Source organism: Apus apus, chromosome 4 (assembly GCF_020740795.1).
Source record: "Apus apus isolate bApuApu2 chromosome 4, bApuApu2.pri.cur, whole genome shotgun sequence".
NCBI lineage: Eukaryota > Metazoa > Chordata > Aves > Apodiformes > Apodidae > Apus > Apus apus.
In genome coordinates, this window is record NC_067285.1 from 86,403,933 (window position 1) to 86,424,713 (window position 20,781).

The 20,781-nt window shown below is 39.9% G+C and overlaps 1 protein-coding gene across 1 annotated transcript in view; it reads left to right on the top strand.

Moving 5' to 3' along the window:
* The first annotated feature begins 172 nt into the window (after positions 1–172).
* PPAT (phosphoribosyl pyrophosphate amidotransferase) overlaps positions 173–20,781 on the top strand; it is a 48,753-nt gene continuing 28,144 nt past the window's right edge. The window contains exon 1 of the mRNA XM_051616547.1: positions 173–460. Within this exon, the coding sequence (XP_051472507.1) occupies positions 333–460 (128 nt within the window). The 5' untranslated portion in view covers positions 173–332. The remainder of the gene's footprint in view (positions 461–20,781) is intronic.

Below are 20,781 nucleotides of genomic sequence, written 5' to 3' on the forward strand. Positions count from 1 at the left end.
CCCGGGCAAACGCACTCCCCCTCCCCGGACTGTCGCGCCCCGCGGGGGCAGCGGGTCCGGGGCGGCGGGCCCGGCTGGAAGCGGGGGAGGAGGCGGGGAGGGGCCGGGCCAGGCGGCGGCCCGGGGGCCGGGGCGCCCCCCCGTATGTAAATGAGGAGGCCGCACCGGCAGGCTACCGGCGGCCCCGCGCGGCGCGGCGCTGTTGGCTGCGCGCGGCGCCGGTAGGAGCGCGCGGGAGCCGCCACAGCGGGGCCGGGGCCGGGAGCGGGAGCGGAGGCAGGAGCGGGAGCGGGGCCGCGCCGCGCCGCCCGCCGCCACGTGCTGCCCGCGCCATGGAGCTGGAGGAGCTGGGCATCCGGGAGGAGTGCGGCGTGTTCGGCTGCATCGCCTCCGGCGTGTGGCCCACCGAGCTGGACGTGCCCCATGTGATCACGCTGGGGCTGGTGGGGCTGCAGCACAGGTAAGGGGCGGGGGGCACGGGGGTCCCGCAGCGGCCTGGGCTGCGCCGCCGTCCCAAGCCGTCCGGGGGTGGCCGGGGCCCCGCGCCGGCACGTGCAGCCGGGAGGGCCCCGCCTTGCCGGTGCGGCGGAGGCAGAAGCGGGCCCGGAGGGCAGCGGCGCGGCGGGGGCCTGCCTGCTCCCCGGCGTCCCGTCCTGCTCTGCCGCTCCACGCCGGCGGGGAGCCCTGGCAGCATCCCGGTGGCGACGCGCAAGGAACGCCCCGCCGCCTCCCGCCCTCCCGGGTCGGCCCCGTCGAAGGAGCAGCTCCCGGGCGTGCTTTAGACTTGGGCTGCATCACACTTGAATCTTCCCCGCCCCTTCTGTCGGCCTCCGCCGGGGCCACGCCGCCCGCCCGGCCGTGCCCGCGCCCCGCGCTGCCCCGGGGCCGCCGTGCGCGGAGCCCGTAGCGCGGCCGGGCGGCCGGATGCGCCCGCTCCTCGCCTGCCTCCCGCTGCCCCGTCCCGGGCACCCGGCCACGCCGCGGCGGGGTCACCCGGGGGCTGACCGCCTGCCGGCGTCCCGGCGGGGCCGGCCGGTACTCCTCATGACCTGAGATGCTTCAGTTACACAGGTCGAGACTACTGAAGCGGAGTGGTTGGCAAGCATTTTTAGGCTGCTGCTAGCCATACCTGGCTAGATTCATCACCATGGTGTAATAAAACTTCTCCCTGACATGTTCTATGGCCACGTAGAACAGGCTAGTGTGATCCACGTGGATGCAGAGCTGCCAAATTAAATTTGGGTTCTGCCTCCATTTGGTATTCCAAGTAATAATGCTCTGCACTGACATACACTAATTAATTATTTTTTTCAATGGTTCTAGAAAGGTATATCCTCTGCGTGGGAACACATGTACAGCCAAACACACATGCTAGTTTTGTAGTACGTGCTAGGCTCCTTAAGTACAAACACCTGCATACGATGCTTAACTTCCCATTTGCGAAACGTGGGCTAAGTAATCACGTTCCGGAGAGCCTGGGGGGGTGGGCTTTTCTAAGTACACTTGCACTGAATAGATAAAACGATGCATTCTTTGTATTTTTGAGGTCAAAGACATGTAAAGGTTGCTCTAAAATTGTTTTGGATCAATAATAGGAAATGGTTTACATTGAGATTTTGGTGTTTTTTTAATGACTGAATTTAATATACTTTCACTGGTAAAATGCTGCATCCCTGCATGATGCATAATTTTATTTGGGTTGCAGGTGTATCATTCATAAGCTATATATACTTGCCAGTGTCCATCAAAAAAGTTTTTAATGGGGGCAAGAGAGCTGCAGAATCCAAAGAGCAAAGGCATGTAATCAATAGTCTCATTTTAGATAGTGCCATTTTTCTGAGAAGTGGCTGGAGAAAAAAAATTTCATTTGTGCAGAGTTATATACTGATGGACCTGGAGTTTCTGAGTTGGAAATAAAACATGAGATGTATTTTATTTACTTTGCAGCTTATTACCGCAATTTTCATTGCAACCTCATTTCATGATTTTTAAATAAGCAGGGGTTTTTGTTTGTTTGGTTTTGTTTTTTTTATGGGCACTTGACAAGTATATTTGATCTCCATGAGCTCTTTAATATCAAATATCCCATGTGGAGGACACAACTGTAGACAGTAATACTAACATGATGGAAACTGTAAGCAATTCACAAGTTCTACAGGAAGGCACGCCTACAGGCATATATACACCATGTCTAATTCAGACCTTCTAACTCAATCATTGTCAATTTTTTTAAGGGATCCTTTTTCAGACACATAAATATTATCACCTGTGTAAAGTGAAACAGTCTGTTAAATTAGATATACTTTTGCAATCACTCAATAAAATTCTATGAAACAGCTGAGATGTTAATGTTCCCATTCCCATCTTTAATATTTTTCTCTTAACTTCTTGCATTTTGCCTACTGTGAGGTGCCAAAGAGGTGGAACCCTATGGGGAAGTCATGGATAATAGACATAGGATAATGGCTGTTTCCCTTCTTTTTGCAATGTTTCTTAAAAAACAGAATTAAGATTTAACATGAACTGTATCAGTAAATTTCACTAAGCCAGTTATTTTAAACTCAAAAATTAAGAAGTATCTCTTAACCATATTCCTTTAAAAATAAGTACATATAAAAGAGAGGTATGGTAAATTTTAATGAGCATTCCCAATCAGGCCTAAGTGACCAACAGAAATTTGATTTGCCACTACATAATACAGTCGTTATACCTCACCTAATAAGTGAGGATGTTTAGGTAATGACTACTGAACTTAGGTACTCATAGGCATGTTCTTGTATATGCAAATTAGTCCTGTGCAATAAATCAAATTACAGAATTTAGCCTTTAGTTAATCTTGGATTTTAAAATCCAGAATATTCAAGCATGCCATTGTATCAAACTGCATTTTTCAGATGACTGATCCACAAAAAAGAGGCAGCTCTTGGGAACATGTTCCCCATTTCCAATCTCTCAAATCTTTAACTGTATACTTAAAGATCTAGAGTATTTGATACATGCCACAAGAAAAAAAAAAATGCAGCAGAAATTCTTTGTACGTTATATTCTGATATAGCTGGTTTCAGCAATGTAAAGGACTTTGCTGTGTCTGATAAATGATCTAAAGTTAGTTGATAGTTTGTATTACAGTGTTAAAAAGATACTGTGGCACTGGAGAGATTTAATTCAGTGAGGATGTTTATAACCAAAAACTTGAAACTCTGTATACTGGATTAAGGCACCAAAATATTTGAGCATGTATTCAATGGCATGAGTTCGAGCGGTGTTAATTGTTTCGCTGAAACTATTCTGCATTAAAATCAGTGTGCATTTGTAAGCAAGGTTCTGGAGCAGGCCCACATAACTAAGCACATCATGAAAGAAAAGAAAGTGGAATTTCACTGTCTTGACATAAGCAACAACTTTGAAAGGGTTTTTGTGTGTGTGTGTTTGGTTTTGTTGTGGGGGTTTTTTTTGTGGGGTTTTTTGGTATTTATTTTTAAATTAAAAAGCAGCTGCTAGATTGTTGAGGCTTAAAATCACACTCCTTTGTAGAAAAAATTAGAACATGCCTTTTTAATCGGCTTTTACTTTATAATGGTGAACTGTGAATTAAAATGAAAACCAGTAAGCTACTCACAAGCTCATCAAGGCCTTCCACACACTAAGAACGTCGTACCAATTTAATCTGAGACCATTTAAAAGTGATTTTCATCTGGTTTTAACACATTTTACAACTGTGTTAGCCATGAATTCTCATTATGTTTGAAACTTTAAAGCTGCTAGAGGTAATGCTGTTATCCTGGCATCAACATTAACAAGGCTTAAAAGTGGATGTTCTAAATAATCTTTACAATTTGTAAGCCAGGGAACAAAGTCACTATAAAATGCACTGACAGCATGCCAAAATAAAGTCAGATGTTATGGGTAAGGAGAGGACTTTCTTGGGGGCGGTGAGGGAGGATGAGTACTTTGAGTTACAAATCTATTAAACGTCATTTGAGTCCTTGACCAGGACAAACTGGCCAAGTTAATCTTGGAACCAGTGTGATTTCTGTTAACTTTTTGCATAATTCCCTGGAAAATATTTTTGGCAGTAATACTGTGTACTGAAACCTGAGTACCTGAATACTGATTTTGTACTAATTTTTTGAAAAGGTTTTTTCAAAGGCCCCTTCTGTGCAGGTGGAAGTCCTACTCAGCTGGATATATGTGTGGGATTTGTTAAGATAATCAGTGTAAATGGAGAGTGGATCTTGGCCAGCTTGCTTTTCTGTTACTTTTCTTGTTGCTGTCCACTACTAAAACCCATACAACAAAACCAAATAATCAATGTAAGTTAGGAATTTTTACTTCTCTTTAAATCTAATAAAATTACTGATTGCTTCCCATTAGCCATCCTTCAAAATATCTACACTCAATATAGCATAATGAAAGTGTTTGTCTACATTTCATATGCAACTTCTTGGCTACAAGATAGATTTTTTTTAAAGGTTATTTACCAAGCTGTTGGTATCCTGTCTTAGACCATGAATCTTTCAAACAAAAAGCTTGAAATTGCAATAGTATCTGGATGGGGCTTTTCTGAGTAACATGGATATGCTATGGGTAATAATCCTTGTATTTTTGGTATGTAACATATTTACTTCTTAATTTCATCTCAAGAACACATTACGGGTTTATTAGATCCACCATCCCCAGATGCAAGAACAGTAGTGTTTAAAGTTTTAGTTCTCTAAATGTCAATTTTGTAATTAACTGTATTTCTATATATATTTCCTATGGAATATATTGGGTAAGATGTTTGTCTAGCTAGTGGTTGAGTCTGTATGCTGTTTTACCAGAACATTCATGCTGTATGTGCTGGTAAAACATTCCTGAGTACTTTCAGAGACACTGAATGTAGATATAGTAACATTTATCTTATAGTTCTGTCTTGGTTTACCTTTAATAGGCCATTCTGTGCTGCTAGAAGCTGACAGCCCAGTTTAATTACATGCCTCAAAGCTTACTCTTCCAGGAACTGAGGAGCAAGACCTTTGTGAGCTGCTCTATCTGCTCTTTATTTTTTTATCTAACTTTATGCAGGGCTCAGTTCCCTGGATGCTTGTTTTTGGAAACTGAAGTTAAGCCAGATTTCCATTCTAATCAAGTTCAAATCTCCTAGATGTCATAAAATGCAGATGGTCTCAGCTCTTATCTCTGGATGTGCAGTAACCAACTGGAATGAGATAATGTAAGATGGATGGAAAAAGCAGGAGGGGGAGCTGATGCCAAAATGTATATACAAGAGAACATTTCAGAGACAACCATTATATTCATTGTGGCCAACAGACTTTCCATTACGTTAACCTAGACATAGAGTTGGTGTGAGACTGTTCATTTTTCTTCACACTGATTGACTGTAGTCAATCCATGTAGGCATGATACAGCGCTCCAGTAATTTTCACAAGATTTTTCTGTTGGCTTGTCTGCCCATGCCCATCTTAAATTTGAGCCTAATGCATGGAGTGAGGGTTGTACACAGCATGGGAATTCATGCTGGGTAGTTCAGTTCAAATAAAATGTCCTGGCTGCTCTTTCTGCTGACTCTTATGCTACTTACATTGAAAAGGTTTTTTTATTACATTAGTTTTAATTTACCTTCTGTCAGTTGGTTAACCACTAGGCCACATGAGTGCCTGTGCAAATACAAAGGAGACCTTGCTGCAGGAAAAAGGAACAAAGGATGACAGTGTGAAGGGAGAGTCTTTTAAGCCAACAGTGATGCTGATACTGCTTGTGGATGTGCAAGAATTTCTGCTCCTTGAAGCTCATTGAAGCATTTGGCCCAAATACAGTTTGGTCTACCAGGAAGTAATCTAAATGGGGCATTCAGAGTACTTTCCAGGGTAACAGCCCTATCAAAGACATGTAAAGTGACCCATTCATCTGGGTGAATGAGTGTGCTTTGGAGGAGACTGGAACTTTTTAATATGGGTCAGAGTGGTGATTGCTACCTTTATCTGTTTTTTCAGTATTGCCATTTGCAAAGTGGGGAAGAGACAGATTTACCCTCACAGTAACATGAATGCCACCTTAGTAATAGTGCAGATAATTGAGGAGGGAGAAGAGCAAAGATCTCTGTTTTTTATAGGATTTCTGCTCTTCCCATCACTACTTGGTGTTGGTTTTAATTTTATTCAGGATCGTTTTCATTATGTAATTTATATTAAGGTTCCCAGGAGCAGTTACATGGAAGTAACTTGGTCTGGCCTTTCTGCTAAAAAGAAAACATGTTGTGGATCTATGTCTAAGCAGGCCTCTCCTCCCAAGCCTTTTCAGCCCTATGGCAATGCTCTCACACATAACCATTTAGCATGCCTGTAAGTGTGTTTAGTTTAGATATTGTGTAACTAACTAATGTAGAGCTGTAGTCAGAGCAGAGCCACAGCGCAAAGTCAGGTGGATATAAAAATTCACTGGAAAGATTACTTGGATTAACTAATGCTATTTTTGAAGGGGCTTTTTTTTTGATAAATCCGTCTCTATAGCGACATTCTATTTAACCCAGGAGATACTGTCAATAGGAGACAGATCATAGCTTCAATCAATGGTAATTCTAAATGTGCAACATTCTTGTTATTTTGACTAAGCAAAGAGTGATGTGGAACTACATAACTACAACTGCAGTGAAGAAAGGCTGTCTTGATGCCACTTTATCTCAGCATCCTACATATTCAAGTAAATTAATTGTTATCTATGAGAGTAGCACATAAATACTAGATGATGCCCAACTCCCCCACTTGATATGGAGCTTGCACTTGGTATCTCTTACCATCTTTGACTGAAAATAAATGTGAACAACAGCAAAGAAGGAGATAGCTTTCTGATAAGACAGCTGCAAAAAGCAAGCTATGCTTTGCAGCCACAAAACAGAGGGAAGTTCATTTCTTTGGACATTTGTCTGTCAGGTAAATTCTGCTCTCTGGAAAGTTTTCTTAGGAAAAAAGACACCTTTACTTGGAAAGCTACTTATGGTTTTTTTCTGTCAGTTCTTGCTTCATGTCTACCCTCTAGCGTTGATATGAGCAGTTTTCAAGTAGAGGTTGCAAGTGTACTCTGCAATTGTCTGCTCTGACCTATTAAGAATTTAGACAGCCCTTTGCCTCAGTGCTTTTTATGTGCAGTTCTCACCGAACATCAGCATTTAAAAAGAGATACATATATTTGAAAGATCTACTTATTTTAATGAATAAAGTAAGTCTTTAGTTTTTATTTTCTGGAAACATAAAGGGGTTTTTGGGGGGGGCATTGTACTTGACAGCAAAGTTTTGGCAAGATTCAGATTCTTTGGCATCACTCAGAATTTTACATGCAGTTTTTCTTCTTTGCATTGCTAACTGCCTGCCTCAGGTTAGCCTTACTTCTGCAAGGACAGTCACACTGGAAAAAAACAGCCTTTGAGCTGCTCAAAGGTAGGGCTAGCGCATCTGAGAACTTGCTGGGCTACTTCAACTCACAGCAAATAATTTGTTTTATTTTTTTCCAAATGGGCTAGTCTTGTGTCACATCAGTGATCTGAACTGGTTTACAGGGAATTCAGCAAGCATCAGATTGCTCTGAGCAGCATGGAGAAAAAGGGATCTTCTTGCAAAGAGTTATCAAATCAGCTTCAGCTGCTATACGCAACATCAGCCTTGTGCTCATGGAACAGAGCAGGTAGAGCAGAACATGTAAGTGATCTGTAATACTTTTGGTATAGTTTTATTAAAACTAAATTTAAATCTAAATTTAGCTGCTAAATTAGCTTAAATCTAAATTTAAGTACATTTAAGTAAATGTACTTAAGTGAATTATGGTTTGCTCACACATTTTGCTGGTTCACATGTGGAAGAAGTAACCTGTGATTTTACTGCTGCTAGGAATGGCAAGGTCTTTAGCTGGCTCAACATGTTCTAGAAGGATACCTTACTGCCCTGATGGCAGGGACAGATGCCTTGTTTTCCTACCAAAGTCAGCAGTTCTGTATGCAAGTAATATGGTGCAAGTTCAGGGATGTATCTTTGAGCCAACTCAGAGCAAAGAAAGAAGAAAGATTTTTGAACTAACAGTGATACTAGTATTACAAGCCAAAGAAGGTTTATACTGAGAAGCCAGTGTAAGATGTGAAAAGTGTTAGATTAGCATACACTGAAATAACTGTATGTCCATGTCACTGTATAAATGAATATGTTAAAAAAACCCCTATAATTATCTAGGGATCTTTCTCTGACTTCTCAGAATTGTTTTCAAAGTGCTAGTCAAATGGCAGATAAAAATCTACCTTGGTGGAAATTATTTACCTCCATAATGTCTCTCATAAAAGAATTACCAAGAAAATAATTAACCATAAAGCAGTAAAACAAGCACTGTATCTAGTAATATTTTTGGTGTAAGATTTTGTGCAGAGGCACTCAGGTGGAATTTAGGCCTCTGCATATAAAAAAACCTGGTAGCCGTTGTTGCTGCGTTAAGGACTTTACTGTTTGACTTCAGTTGTGCTTTTGTGTGTGCCCAGAACTGACCAAGCTTTGGCAGGGCTGTGTAGGTCTATGCCCAGACATGACTGAGATCCAGAAATTAATTGTTCTGTTTGAATACACCGAAAGAAAAACCCTGGAAATGCGTGCCTTGCAGGTGGTATAGGCTGTAGAGTACTTACGTAATCACAGTAGTGGCTAGTAGGATTTTAATAGTTAGCTATGGCATGGCATTTGTCATTTACCATGGCATTGTTCCCTGCACTGTTCCTATGTTCTCTCTACTTCATTTGGTTACTAGACAGGGCAGACCCCTTGCCAAGTACGGAACAGAGACCAGAAATTCATTGACTTTCTGTACTTTCTTTCTGGCTTGTTGAATTCTCCAGTTCATTGCTGCACATCACCATACCTTCTCTGGGCAGATGGGGATGGTTCCCCACCCCAGCACGGGCAGGTGGTGAGACCAGGAGGAGCATAAATGCTGATAAATTATTTAAGTGTTGTGTTTTCCCTTGCCTAACCAAAGAGAAATTTTCTTATGGCTTTAGCTGTTTGGTCAATTGCAGAGGACTAACTTGCTAGGAAGGTCATAGAAATGGTAATTGAAAATGCCGAGATGAAATTTTAATGGTACGTTTTCTTTGATCAGTCAAAGTGTTATTTTTGTTCAATTAAGCCTGTTAATTGTGGCATATAGGTGAGCTAAGGCATGTAGACAGAGGTTATATCTTTTATTAGACTAACTGATGTCACTGTTAAAATCTCATAGTAAAGGATTATGCTGGGAACTCACACCTTGGTTTTGCTTAAATAACTGAAGGTGAGTATATTAAAGGGTAGGAAACGTGTACTTACGTGGGCAACCTACACAGAAATAAATCTATTTTTTTACTATCTGAGAGAATCTCTTTGCATGCTAATTTTGTAGAAAGTTCATTAAACCAACCTGTTGTATGGCTGATGGATCAGCATACAGCTGTGCTCTGTTGAGGTCTTGCATTTCTTCCTGCTTACAAAGCCTTTCTAACAGTAACTTTTTGCCTTCTGTTACTGTGTGCACTCTTTCTGTTAATAGTTTTTGGAAGTGAAGTATGGTGTTTTCAGAAGCACTTTTCTTAAGTGGAACAGGTGACACTTCTGTGGACAAAAGTGAATAGAGTGCACAAGTCAATGAACTGCTGACACTGAAGTTTAGCACATACTAGATTTTCCCAATGCTGTTCTTCTGTTTATGCTCTTTTGGCAGGTGTTTCTTGGTGTTGTGTGAGGGGTCATTGTAAATCACCAAGTAGGAATTAAACAGACCTTGTAAAAATCACTCATATTTGAACTTTCATCTTTGCCTAGCTCCTGTGTTCTGCAAGACATATTTATCTAATAAGTCATAAATGGAAGTCCATTTTATTACACAGAGTTAGTCTTTTTAGTACAGTTTGTGGTAGTGAACTGAGCAGGTTGAATTCAGAAATGCACTGTTTGGATCTGTTTTCGTCTCTCTGTAGACAAGATATCATTTTGGTATTAAAATAGGGGCAATCTTCCTAACAACTAAGTTTGTCATCCTGCATTGTTGGACTTTTTGATTATTTAGGGCCTGACAATTCTGTCAGGAAGAAAAATAAGGTCCTGACCTTTCCTATACCAGAGTGGACGCTGCATACCTTATCCACCCCTTCATTTTTTTCTCTCAGTAACTCTATACCGTATCTTCTCTTTGGAATACCTGTCTTAACCTGTTTTCTCTTGTACAATGTGTTAGACATTCCATATTAGACATTACATGTAAGACAATATGTATGTCTAAACATGTAGTATCTCCTCTTGTTTACTGATGCATCGTATAATATGAGGAAACCACAACCATGACTGTGACATTGTCCCCATTTTCCTCTGAGCATCACAGGTAATCTACACATCATTGAAAAAGGTTTTTGTCTTTCCCTTGCACTTGATTCTTATCAAATAAGTATTTCCTGATGTTTACCTCATTTATACCAGGGATGAAGACTGAGATAACAAAATTGGGGGTTTCCTTAGGCCCACATTTTTATCAGGAGTCTCTTGAACATTGTTGAGGGTGAGAGAAGAATGCTGGTTTGGAGTTTGGTATTAAGTTCTAGGATCTCTTTTTTTAACTTTTTGATTACTGCAAACTAGAATTTGGCATCCAATTCACCAGCAGTGTATAGATGCTTTAAAAAGTCAGGGGCTCTTACCGTCATTCCATGTTTTTCTTTTGATACTCAAGGATCCTGTGTTTGCTGCAACATCTTCCACTGAAACTTAGAAGAGAAAAGCAAGTTGACTAAGTATTTTTCAGAGATTCACAAAGCACAGTCAGTAACACACCAAAAAGCTTTATACTACAAAAGCAAATGCATTGGGACAGGTGACCTGGAACATGAGAATCTTCTATAAAAATATGGTGATGGGCTGTCACAGAAAGTCAGAGTGGAGACAGATTTGTTTGGCAGATACTTCAAACAGCTCAATAACTAAAGCTTCTTTTCTGAAGGGTTATTGTTTTACTGTCTCCTATGTCAGCATTCACAGCACAGATTACACAGTCCTTTTCCAGCATGCTAAAATGTAAAACAACTAGGTTGGCTTGATATTGACAAATTCTATTCACAGAGAGCAGAAAGGAGCAGTAATATCTTTGGTTTCTGGATTTGGAAGACAATGTCTATCCTACGAATGCGATCAAGCACAAGAATGAGGCAGGTGAAAAGCAGTGGTGTCATCCCGTGGCTGTGTGGGTGTCACTGCAGCCTCAGCTAAGGGCACTGCCCATATGGTGCCCTTGGACACTCCATTTGGGCTCTGATTCCTGGCTGAGGACATCTGACTTAAGGATGGCTCCACCGGTTTCTGCTCCAGCTGTCTATCTGTCCTCTGCTGCAGAAATGGTTCAAGTCCTTAACTAATATTTATGATGTTGCAAATTATTATCTAACATCTCGAGAAAAATCAGAATTAGTTCTGATTTACCATAACTCACTGAGCTCTGAACTGCAGTGGTGAAGTTGCTTCTACAAGAGCATCTGATCTGCCAGGGGCAGGTGCCCTAGAGAGCTGGAGCAGTTGGCCAGTCATGAGAGGCGTTACAGCAGACACAAGGCTAGCCGTGTGGTTCCTACATCAGAGGTATTTTGATACTAAAATAGAAGCAAACTCTGTCTAGAAAACTGTTTCTGCTTTAGCAAAATTAATATAATTACAAATGCTCAGATAAACAGCACTGTCCTGGATTTTTCTGTCTTGATTGTGGTGTGAACGGAATCAATTAAGTTTGCCTTTTTTTGGAGCGTCTGCACTTGCCTTGATTGATACAGATTCCCACAGTTCTAAATGGTATGAGTTTGCAGCTCACCATCCATAACTCTTTACATGCCTGCTGGATCGCCTCTAAAACCTGCCACGTTTTCTATCACCATTTCACTGTATCTCACTTAAGCTTCCAGAAGCACTAAGATTTTCTAATAACACTGAATGTTTGTTTCAGTTACTTTCAGTTTTTGGTAATGTTCTCACTTCTGAACTCCTCCAAAGATTATGTTCATTTGCTGAGTATGGCCTACGTGACCATTCAGATAGATTCTTCAGTTATTTTCCCTCCCTCTTCTAGCCACCTATTTCACTTCTCCAGCATGAGTCAGCAGACAACTTTTAAGTTTCATTTTAAGCTCTTGATCTCATCGCGGAAGTTTTTAGTACCTGATAGGAGACTTGCACTTTCGCATCCCCAGCTTGAGGGACCCAGAGGCTGTCTTCTTAAGATACAGTCAACTTCATCATAAAATCTCATTTTTCTCCTGGGATTTCCAAGATGCTCATTTTCCTTCTGCAGTGCACGGTATTCGTATTTTAGGTTCTTGTACTTTGTGCGACATTGTTTCCAGTCTCTGTCTATACCACGCTTCATTAACCTTCGGGCAATTTCCTCAAATATTTCTTTATTTCTTGTGGCTCCTTCAAGCATTTGTTGTATCTTTTCATCTGACCATATGTTTATCAGAGCTCTGACTTCATTATCACTCCAGTGTTTTCCTGCTCCAGTATCGTTAACTGTAATAACTTTGAAGTGATTTTGTGCTTCTTCCAAAGGAATATGATTGTCTGAAAATATAAATGAAAAAACAACTAAGTATTGCTGAATATACATACACTGAAGTGTAATTGTATCTAATGACTTTATAACAAGCTGAAGGATTAATTCATGTTTATAATACCTTGTCACAAAAATATTTTAACTTTAAAATGTTAACGTCCATACATGATTACATTTATTATAAGTATGCAAAACATGTAGGAAGCTAAATCTCTTCTTTCTCCAAGGCATCTAAAATTCCAAATTTTGTCAGTGTAATTTTGTTGCTGTTTTTGTCAAATTAAAGACAGATGTATCCAAGTGTTACAGACAGGAAAGCAATAACTTTAGCTTTAAAGCAACAACTTATCAGCATTGATAGAGAAGTGACTTTCCAGTGTCCTTACAAATTAGAACAGCAAGGCAAAATATCACGCAAATGAAAATGCTACTGGGGATTCAACAGAAGGAAAAAAATCTACAGTATTAATGGAAGTTTTGCTCATGACAGGGAACAGAGCTGTGAAACTGATTTTTAAATCTAGTGATAAAGCTGAACTGGAGTCAGAAATAGTTAAGTAGAGCTGTGTTTACAGTAGAGATCTGTTTTTTCCAGCTTTGGAGCTGAAGCTACAATTTTTTACTGAAGCCAGAATGCAATTTTGTTTCAAAATAAATGCATGGACATTAATACTCACCTGTCCCAACCATCCGTTTTCCTACTGGAGTACAAGATCTGTCTTCTGAGGTAGTGCTCACAGACTCATCATCTATAGAAACAAACAGTTTTAAATAAAGTAGACTTGGAATTAGACTAATAAATTGCTAATATTATTGTTATCCTCTGCAGCCAACACTTAGCTTAAGTTTAGAATGTCATAACCCATTTTGCCACAGGCCTCCCTAAATCAAATTATTTGTTGGCATTTCTCAAGCCCTATCACTCTTTCTGCCCTGCATTCCCCAAAAGGTAGGTGTAGATGCAACACAATTAGAATACTTGATTAAACACACAGGCATATGTGGATGGTTTGTATCTCACATATAAGTCGATTGGCATAACATGTTTGTACACATGGATTAGCACAGGTGTGCCTGCCCATTTTTTTCCTAGGTGATGTGGGTGGAGCAGGCTTGGTGAGACTTTGGTGCTGTTTGGAAGGGCACACATCTGTAGATCCACTCACACCTAACAGTTCTTGGACTTCAGCCTTTCCCTTAATGGGATTATGCAGGCTCCCCCACTGCTGTCATGGAATGTGAAGGGACTTGGGCCTTGGAAGACCATTAGGATGCATTAAGGAGGAGCGAGAGGCAAAGGCACCTATTGGCAAATCTGCATGCAGTGTGATTTTGCATAAGCTGCATTTCATAATGTTGAGAGGCCTATTCTCTGCTCTTTGTCTGTTGCCCTGTTACAGCAGAAAGAAACTGAAAAGAGACCTTTGCTCCTCAGTCCTGTTCGTTCTCCTCTTTAGGAGTCCATTATCACAGAAAAAATGTGCTTTAGAGTCCATTTTAGTAAGCTGCCATGGTGGGTTTCAAAGCTGGGCTTTGAGGCACACCTCTCCCTGATTGCAGGAGGGAGGGAAGGAACAATGCTAGGTTCTGTGGAGAAGGTTGCATAATTTTGCCTTCCTTTAGGAGACAGCCATGTCTATTTACTCGTGTGTGAAAGGCTAGTCTCTGATACAGAGATTTTGCAATGAAGAGAAGTGGAAAACAAACAGTTCGTTCATGCTTTTATGGAAATCTTTAGCCTCATATTAAATTGCGCTTTCTGTATCTAGGGATGGCTTTATCCAAAACTATTCTGTGTGGCTTGAATGGGATTAATACTTGCTTCGTAACTTGCTTTCTCTTAACTGATTTGGAAAATACTTATTTTCATGAGCCATAGGTGGGAATAAATTTTATCCATATGGAAAACTTAGAATCAGAAACTGTACTAGAAGAAAAATGTTTTCTCTGTAAATAGGCTACGCCATAACTCTTAAGAAAATTTTTGCATCTGCCTTTAAAACTTGCAGCTACTGGAAAAACAGCCATGGGCCAAAATGGAGCAGTGGGTCTACTCCTGAGCTCTGGAGTGGTTTGTTTGGGTTTTTTTTTCAACAGTTCTCTCAACCATGCTGTCTCTCTAAACTCTTTCTGCCTTTGGCGATGGCACTTGTGTACTGCTGACTTGGATAATTACTATCCTTAATTGGATATGACATGACAGGAACAGGGAATTTGTGTATATAAGGCCGTCAATGTGTGACATTTTATGCTGTGTCACTGTGTATGATCTCTTCTCTTTGCATTAGCATGACCTTGCTATGTGTCTGAACTTTGAGAGATGCAGCTTTACTTTATCCTTAATGTAACTTGTGTTTCTGTGTGTCATTGCTGTGATGGCATTGCTCTGATGTTGTCCTCATGTCATACTCGTTATAGTTGTCTTTCATAATCAAGATCAGGCTATGCAAACAGTGGTAAAAGCTGTGTCAGATAGGGTGTCTCATCACCCAAACCCCAGCTGATGTAATTGCTGAGAAGGAAGCTCTTGCCTGGATCACAAAAATACTAATGCAGACAACAGAAATGGTAGAAACGTATAGTGTAAAAGGGCAATGAATTGTTGTTCACAGAATCATTATAATAGATTTTAATTTTTTTTTTCCGTTATTTCTGGGTGTAAACTGAACTACCATAAAGTATATTTTGATACAGGATGTCAGGTAGGTAGATTTCAACATCATTGTTATTTCCTTCAATGCCTTTTTTTATTACCTTCCATGGTTTCTATGCTCATTTATTCCAGAAGATTAATATCCCTACTGTATTCCAATGTTAAATTTTGATGTTTTTAAATAAAACATGCATTTTCCTGAATACTTGTCATCGGATGTATTATTTCTACATATTGCTGAAGCTCTGATTTCAACTTTACTTGTAAAATAATTCAGAATATTTATGGCAATTGTTTGATAGTAAATAGTCTGAAATTAAATGCACTGTCATGAAGTACTTAGAAAAGATGGCAGAAAATGTTCAGTGTTTCTGGGACAGCTGTTTAGCTCTGCAGTTTATCCTCTAGCAATTGTATATGAAAACAAACAGTATTTGTGTCACTATAAATGCAGACTTACCACATTTAGCATAATAAAAAGTATGCTGTCTGGGTAAATAAGATCTTGTTTTTAATTGAGGGACAGAGAAATAAGTGCTTATGTATTTTTGCACTATGAAATCAAACAACAACCAGGTTTTATTTGCAACCAAGAAGTAGAACGAGTATAATGCGTGAGAATAACATACGAACCTTAGAAATCTGCAGTTCCTAGTAAGTAGAATGTGCCGTGATACCCATCAAGACACAGTCTTGACCTACCTAGGTCAATCGTCTCCTTCTTTATTTGTGTACATTCCAGAGCTGCTGGGGCAGAGTTGGCAAAATCCCCCTCATCTTCAAGGATTTCTGTAAAAATAAAATTTACAGAGTTCTTATTAACTAACCAGGTCTTGAGTTATGTCTTGAGGATCTCTTAACTTCAGAATGCCATTAATAATAACTGTTGTTCAAAGATTTCACCTCTTATTACATTATAGCTGCCTTTTCTCTGCATCAGTGAGCTTAAGAGCAAAGTGTATGCACTTAAAAATAATGGCTGTATAAGTTAAGTTTATAGATGAAATGTGCAGCTTCTTAAGTTGTTTAAATCTGGATCAGAATTGTCAAATGTTTTGCTGATCATGGCTGTGACACATGTAGTTACTGGTGAGCCTCTATGCAGCAGAACAGGCAAGAAGGTGGCTTTCATAAGGGATGATTCTATACGTACTCCAAGCGACTAATGCCCAGGGTCACCAAATTAGCCCCAAAAGGGACAAGGGTCCCTTCACAGACATTGCATCAGGGTGCTGTGCCTGGACAACTGATCTGCAAGGCTGTGTACTCACATGGTAATGACAAAGTCCTAAATATCTGTCCTCAGAGCATCCCCCCTGCTACAGCTTGCTAAGGAGTTTACATCACACAGCTGGGCTCTGGGCAGGGTCACAGAGGTGTCCCTGGGTCCCTTCCATGGGGAGGAGATCTTCACTCCTCTGCCATTGGCCCTCTGGTATTTAAAGGAGAACTCCACCCCTCTGCCCTGGGACAGACAGATGGACAGACAGGCAGATGATGCAAGTGACCTATTTGATCCTCCTTTCCAGGTGAGGACACTGCTGTACAGAGATTATTAAATGGTGAAGGCCACACCATGGATCAATGACATCGGGTTTTGGCACCCAGCCCGTACTCAGTCCATTCAAGAATATTGCCCCTAACATTGAGTAACAAAGCATAATCTAGAGCAATTTTATTAAAAATTACCCCTAAAATCAATAAGGGCTTATTTACATCAGATGTTCTTTACGATGTGACCAGCATCATGTGCCTTTTTTTTTTTTCTTTTTTTTTTGGGGGTAGGGAACCTCACTTTTTTTCTAAGCCACCATCTTGAGTGTTTTGAGGAAGGGCACAAGGAGAGCAAGACTGAGCCTAACAGCAGCTTCTGGCATGGTTAAAACACAGGGGCTCAATCCACATTGTTTAGTGAAGCTATAGACAGTTGTCAGAAAATGTGTTTAATCTCTTTGTTGCATTTGAAGCGAGCAATGCTGTCACAGTTTCCTTTTACCTGCTCAGTCTGATAGAAGCACTGTTCTCTTTTGGGACTGTCACTTATGACTGTTAATCCTGTTTTCTGGCTCATGAGGCAAGATTAGTAATTTGTCCCTTAATCCTTACTATCACAGGTGTCTTGTATAGTATAAAAGGGAATGGGGAATGTCAAACTAGGGAAAAATTTTCAGCATGAGGCCTGTGGTTACCCTCCAACAGCTGGCAAAGCTGCTGCAGTCTCTGTCATGATCTGTGACACCAGATACAGAGAGCTCTGGATGTGCAGTTAAGCGTGTCTGCAGCCTGAGCACGCCTTGGGCTAAGCCAGTGAATAATTGAGAACTTCTGCTTTTGCACTTCTCTGAAACACTACTTCACACCAGCCTGGGGAATATGTATTAAAACATTATCTTTTTACTGTATGTCTGTACATTTTAGAATTCCAAGCACACAGCAGTAAACCTTCAAGAGAAGCCAACATTAAATGCCTGAGTATGTGCTAACTTAAGATCTTGCCTTTAAACAACCAAATTTTAAGTATCTCTTGCTTTGGAATGTGTCTTGGCAATGTCGTGACTTAGTCCATATTTGTCATGAGAGAGACATGTAGTAAAGTATACAGGGCATCTAAAAACCTAAAACAATTACAAAGTCACTTGTTTGAAACAAAATACTTGCTGTAGATATTTTTTAAGAACATCAGGCTACTGGCATTCCTTAAAATTCCATGTTTTTAGCTCCAGTGTTGTTTCACAAGGCATTTCAGATTTAATCAAACACCTATACACAGTCTGTGGTCATAGTGCAAAGTCTGACACATATGGCATGTACATGGAGTTCGAATTGACTGATGCCTGTGCAAACTGAAGTAATTTGCTCTTCTGAATAGATTTCTGGAATTCACTGTCCTTAAAAGTGATCCCATGAGATAGAGAACATCAGTCACAACATGACTAAATAAGGCTTTATTTCCAGACTTATTTAATATAGGTATCTTGTACCAGAAAAGAGAAAAATTTACAGTAGCTCTAGCCTTTTTGCGGCTTATTTTGCATAAAACTAAAGGGGTTTTGTGAGTGCTATGATGAAATCGTGTTTGGTGATTGCTGTGATGCCCCTGCACCCTCTGCTGGCCAGTCAAACATTGATTGTCAAACACATACTGGTATCAAAACCAATGCAACACGGTATCCTTGCCTGCCTTTTTTACTGTTTATGAGCAAGTTGATTTATTAATACAGAGGTACATACAATCTCTACTTACCAGTTTTGCACTTAAGGCATGCACCACAGTTAGAGAGTAGAAGGTCTCCATGATAATACAGTGTAAAGAGTGTGCATCTTTTCTCTGCTTTCTATAATACTTAATTCTCTTACCGTTAATAACATTAAAGTCTAGCAGTTTTTTACCACCTGTGATAAAATTATTTGAGTCTGTACTGTTCATTTGAGAACGAGAGAAAGAATTTTGGAAACTGAAACTGCATTTCTTCATGATGAAGTGCTGTGCTTTTGCCTTTTTTTCCTCACAGGAGTTTGAACAGTAGTCTTTAAGTGGATAGGCTGAGCCAGGGACATTTCTGAAACACTTGCTATTTTAATCTTTCCCCAAAGGATCAGATTGCAATTACAATTACCCAGAAACAAACAAACAGACACAGTTAAAATAGATGTATTTGACAGGGGAAATGGTAACCAAGGTAAGCCATAGGTGTTGTATCACCTAATGTACTAAAGGAATGATAAAGTGTCAAAAATGAGTACTCAGAACTTTACTAGAAGTATTCAGTATTTATCTTGAATAACTCATTTGGAAGGCTGCAATCCAAAAAGTTACGATATTGCATAGCTGCAAACAGTTGAAAACGATCTCATTTTAGTGGCACTTCTGAATCTATGCATTATTACAGTGTCTTAAAACAGTTCATTTATATCTAGTAATTTTCCTTGTCGATGAAAGAAATTGAATTCGATGCTTTTTTACAAATAGTTTTAGTTGGATCCCATAAAATACTATTTATGATTTCTTAGATATGTTGTGTTTCTCAATATGAAATCTCTGTAGGCAATGCACTTTATGTGATAATCTCTTTTGCCTACGGTGACCTGGTAAAAGGCCAGTTATATAATTTTTTTGTTAGTAAATTTAAATTAATAAATGTAATTGCTCTTGAATAGTAAAACAAAAATACTACTATCCAGTATATTTCATGTTGTCTCTCATGGAGCAGTATTTACAGTAACATCATCTTGTCAGAAGATTTTACATTAAAATCATTCAAGTCAACATTAGACCATTTAAAATTCTGTAAGACTAATCCATAACACCTAATATAGACCATAATCTGCCTCATGCTGCTGAAAGAGATCATGAGGTCTTCTGTTGTGGACAAACCCATTAGCCTTCAAGACTTTGATGTGTCTCTAGCTGAATGTTAAATTCCCACTTCCCCTGAAAGTTGTGCTTTCAGGTGTAAACCATGTTTCTTTGTAAATAAATAGTGTATGACCTTCATATTCAGTGCTACTAGTGATACTCTTAAATGAAGTTTCATCCCCTGACAGAAGATTTTATACAATTATATGAAATACTGATCATAGTATATTGTGAAAACGAGAATATCATTATTTTATGCAGAGAAGACTGAACAATTCTAATATTTGGGAAAACATAGTTTAAGTGCATGCAATAATACATTGCACTCAACTTGCTTAAACCAGTAGTTCCTTCTTTTTTACATCTTGGGTCATGATTCTTTGAAAAGATTACTTACCTAGACTGTTTTTGTCAAATTCAGCAGAGCACTGTAAATGTGCACATGTGCTTCTATTTATTGAAACTATGATTTTCATTGACAGTATATTTTGCTTAAAATTGTGACAGGCCTCTGCATTTTTTAACTGTCATTACAACGTGGGCTTATTTTAGAAATCCATCTTAATTTACTACATTTAGAGTTTTAGGTAAAATAGAAGGCTTTTCAGTTTACCTGAATCAGAAACTTTCTTTATATCTGCAACTTGTTGGTCTTCTGACATATTACTAACAGAATCCTCTTCACCTGTGTCTCCAGGCATTTCTGCATAAATAATGCTATGTTAATTAGGACACTGCATTTGTGTACTACATAAGAACAGCTGTGCTGTGTCAAATCAAAAGATCTGTCCAACCTAGGATGCACCTTATGCCAGCAGACAGTCATAGATGCATTACCAAAGAGCCTAGAAACTACAACTGAAGAGTGAATATTCTCCCATGCTCTTGTAGTTTTCAGCCAGAGACTCTATGTTATGTTTTTCTTAACTAACTTCTAGTCTTATATTTGGCCACTGTAATATCATCCCCTGTGTAGGATCCTTACTGTGTAATAAAGAGTCTTATTTTTAATTCTGTTCTTAAACAACAGGCCTGTTTCTGGTTGTATGCACCAAGAAAAGATGTTTTAACTCCTGGGTAGTGCAAGTTCACCAGTCTACTGTAATTCTGCATTAATCTATCCATTACCAAGTTATTTGTCAATAACAACACAAAAATAAAGGCTAGCTGTGCCAAC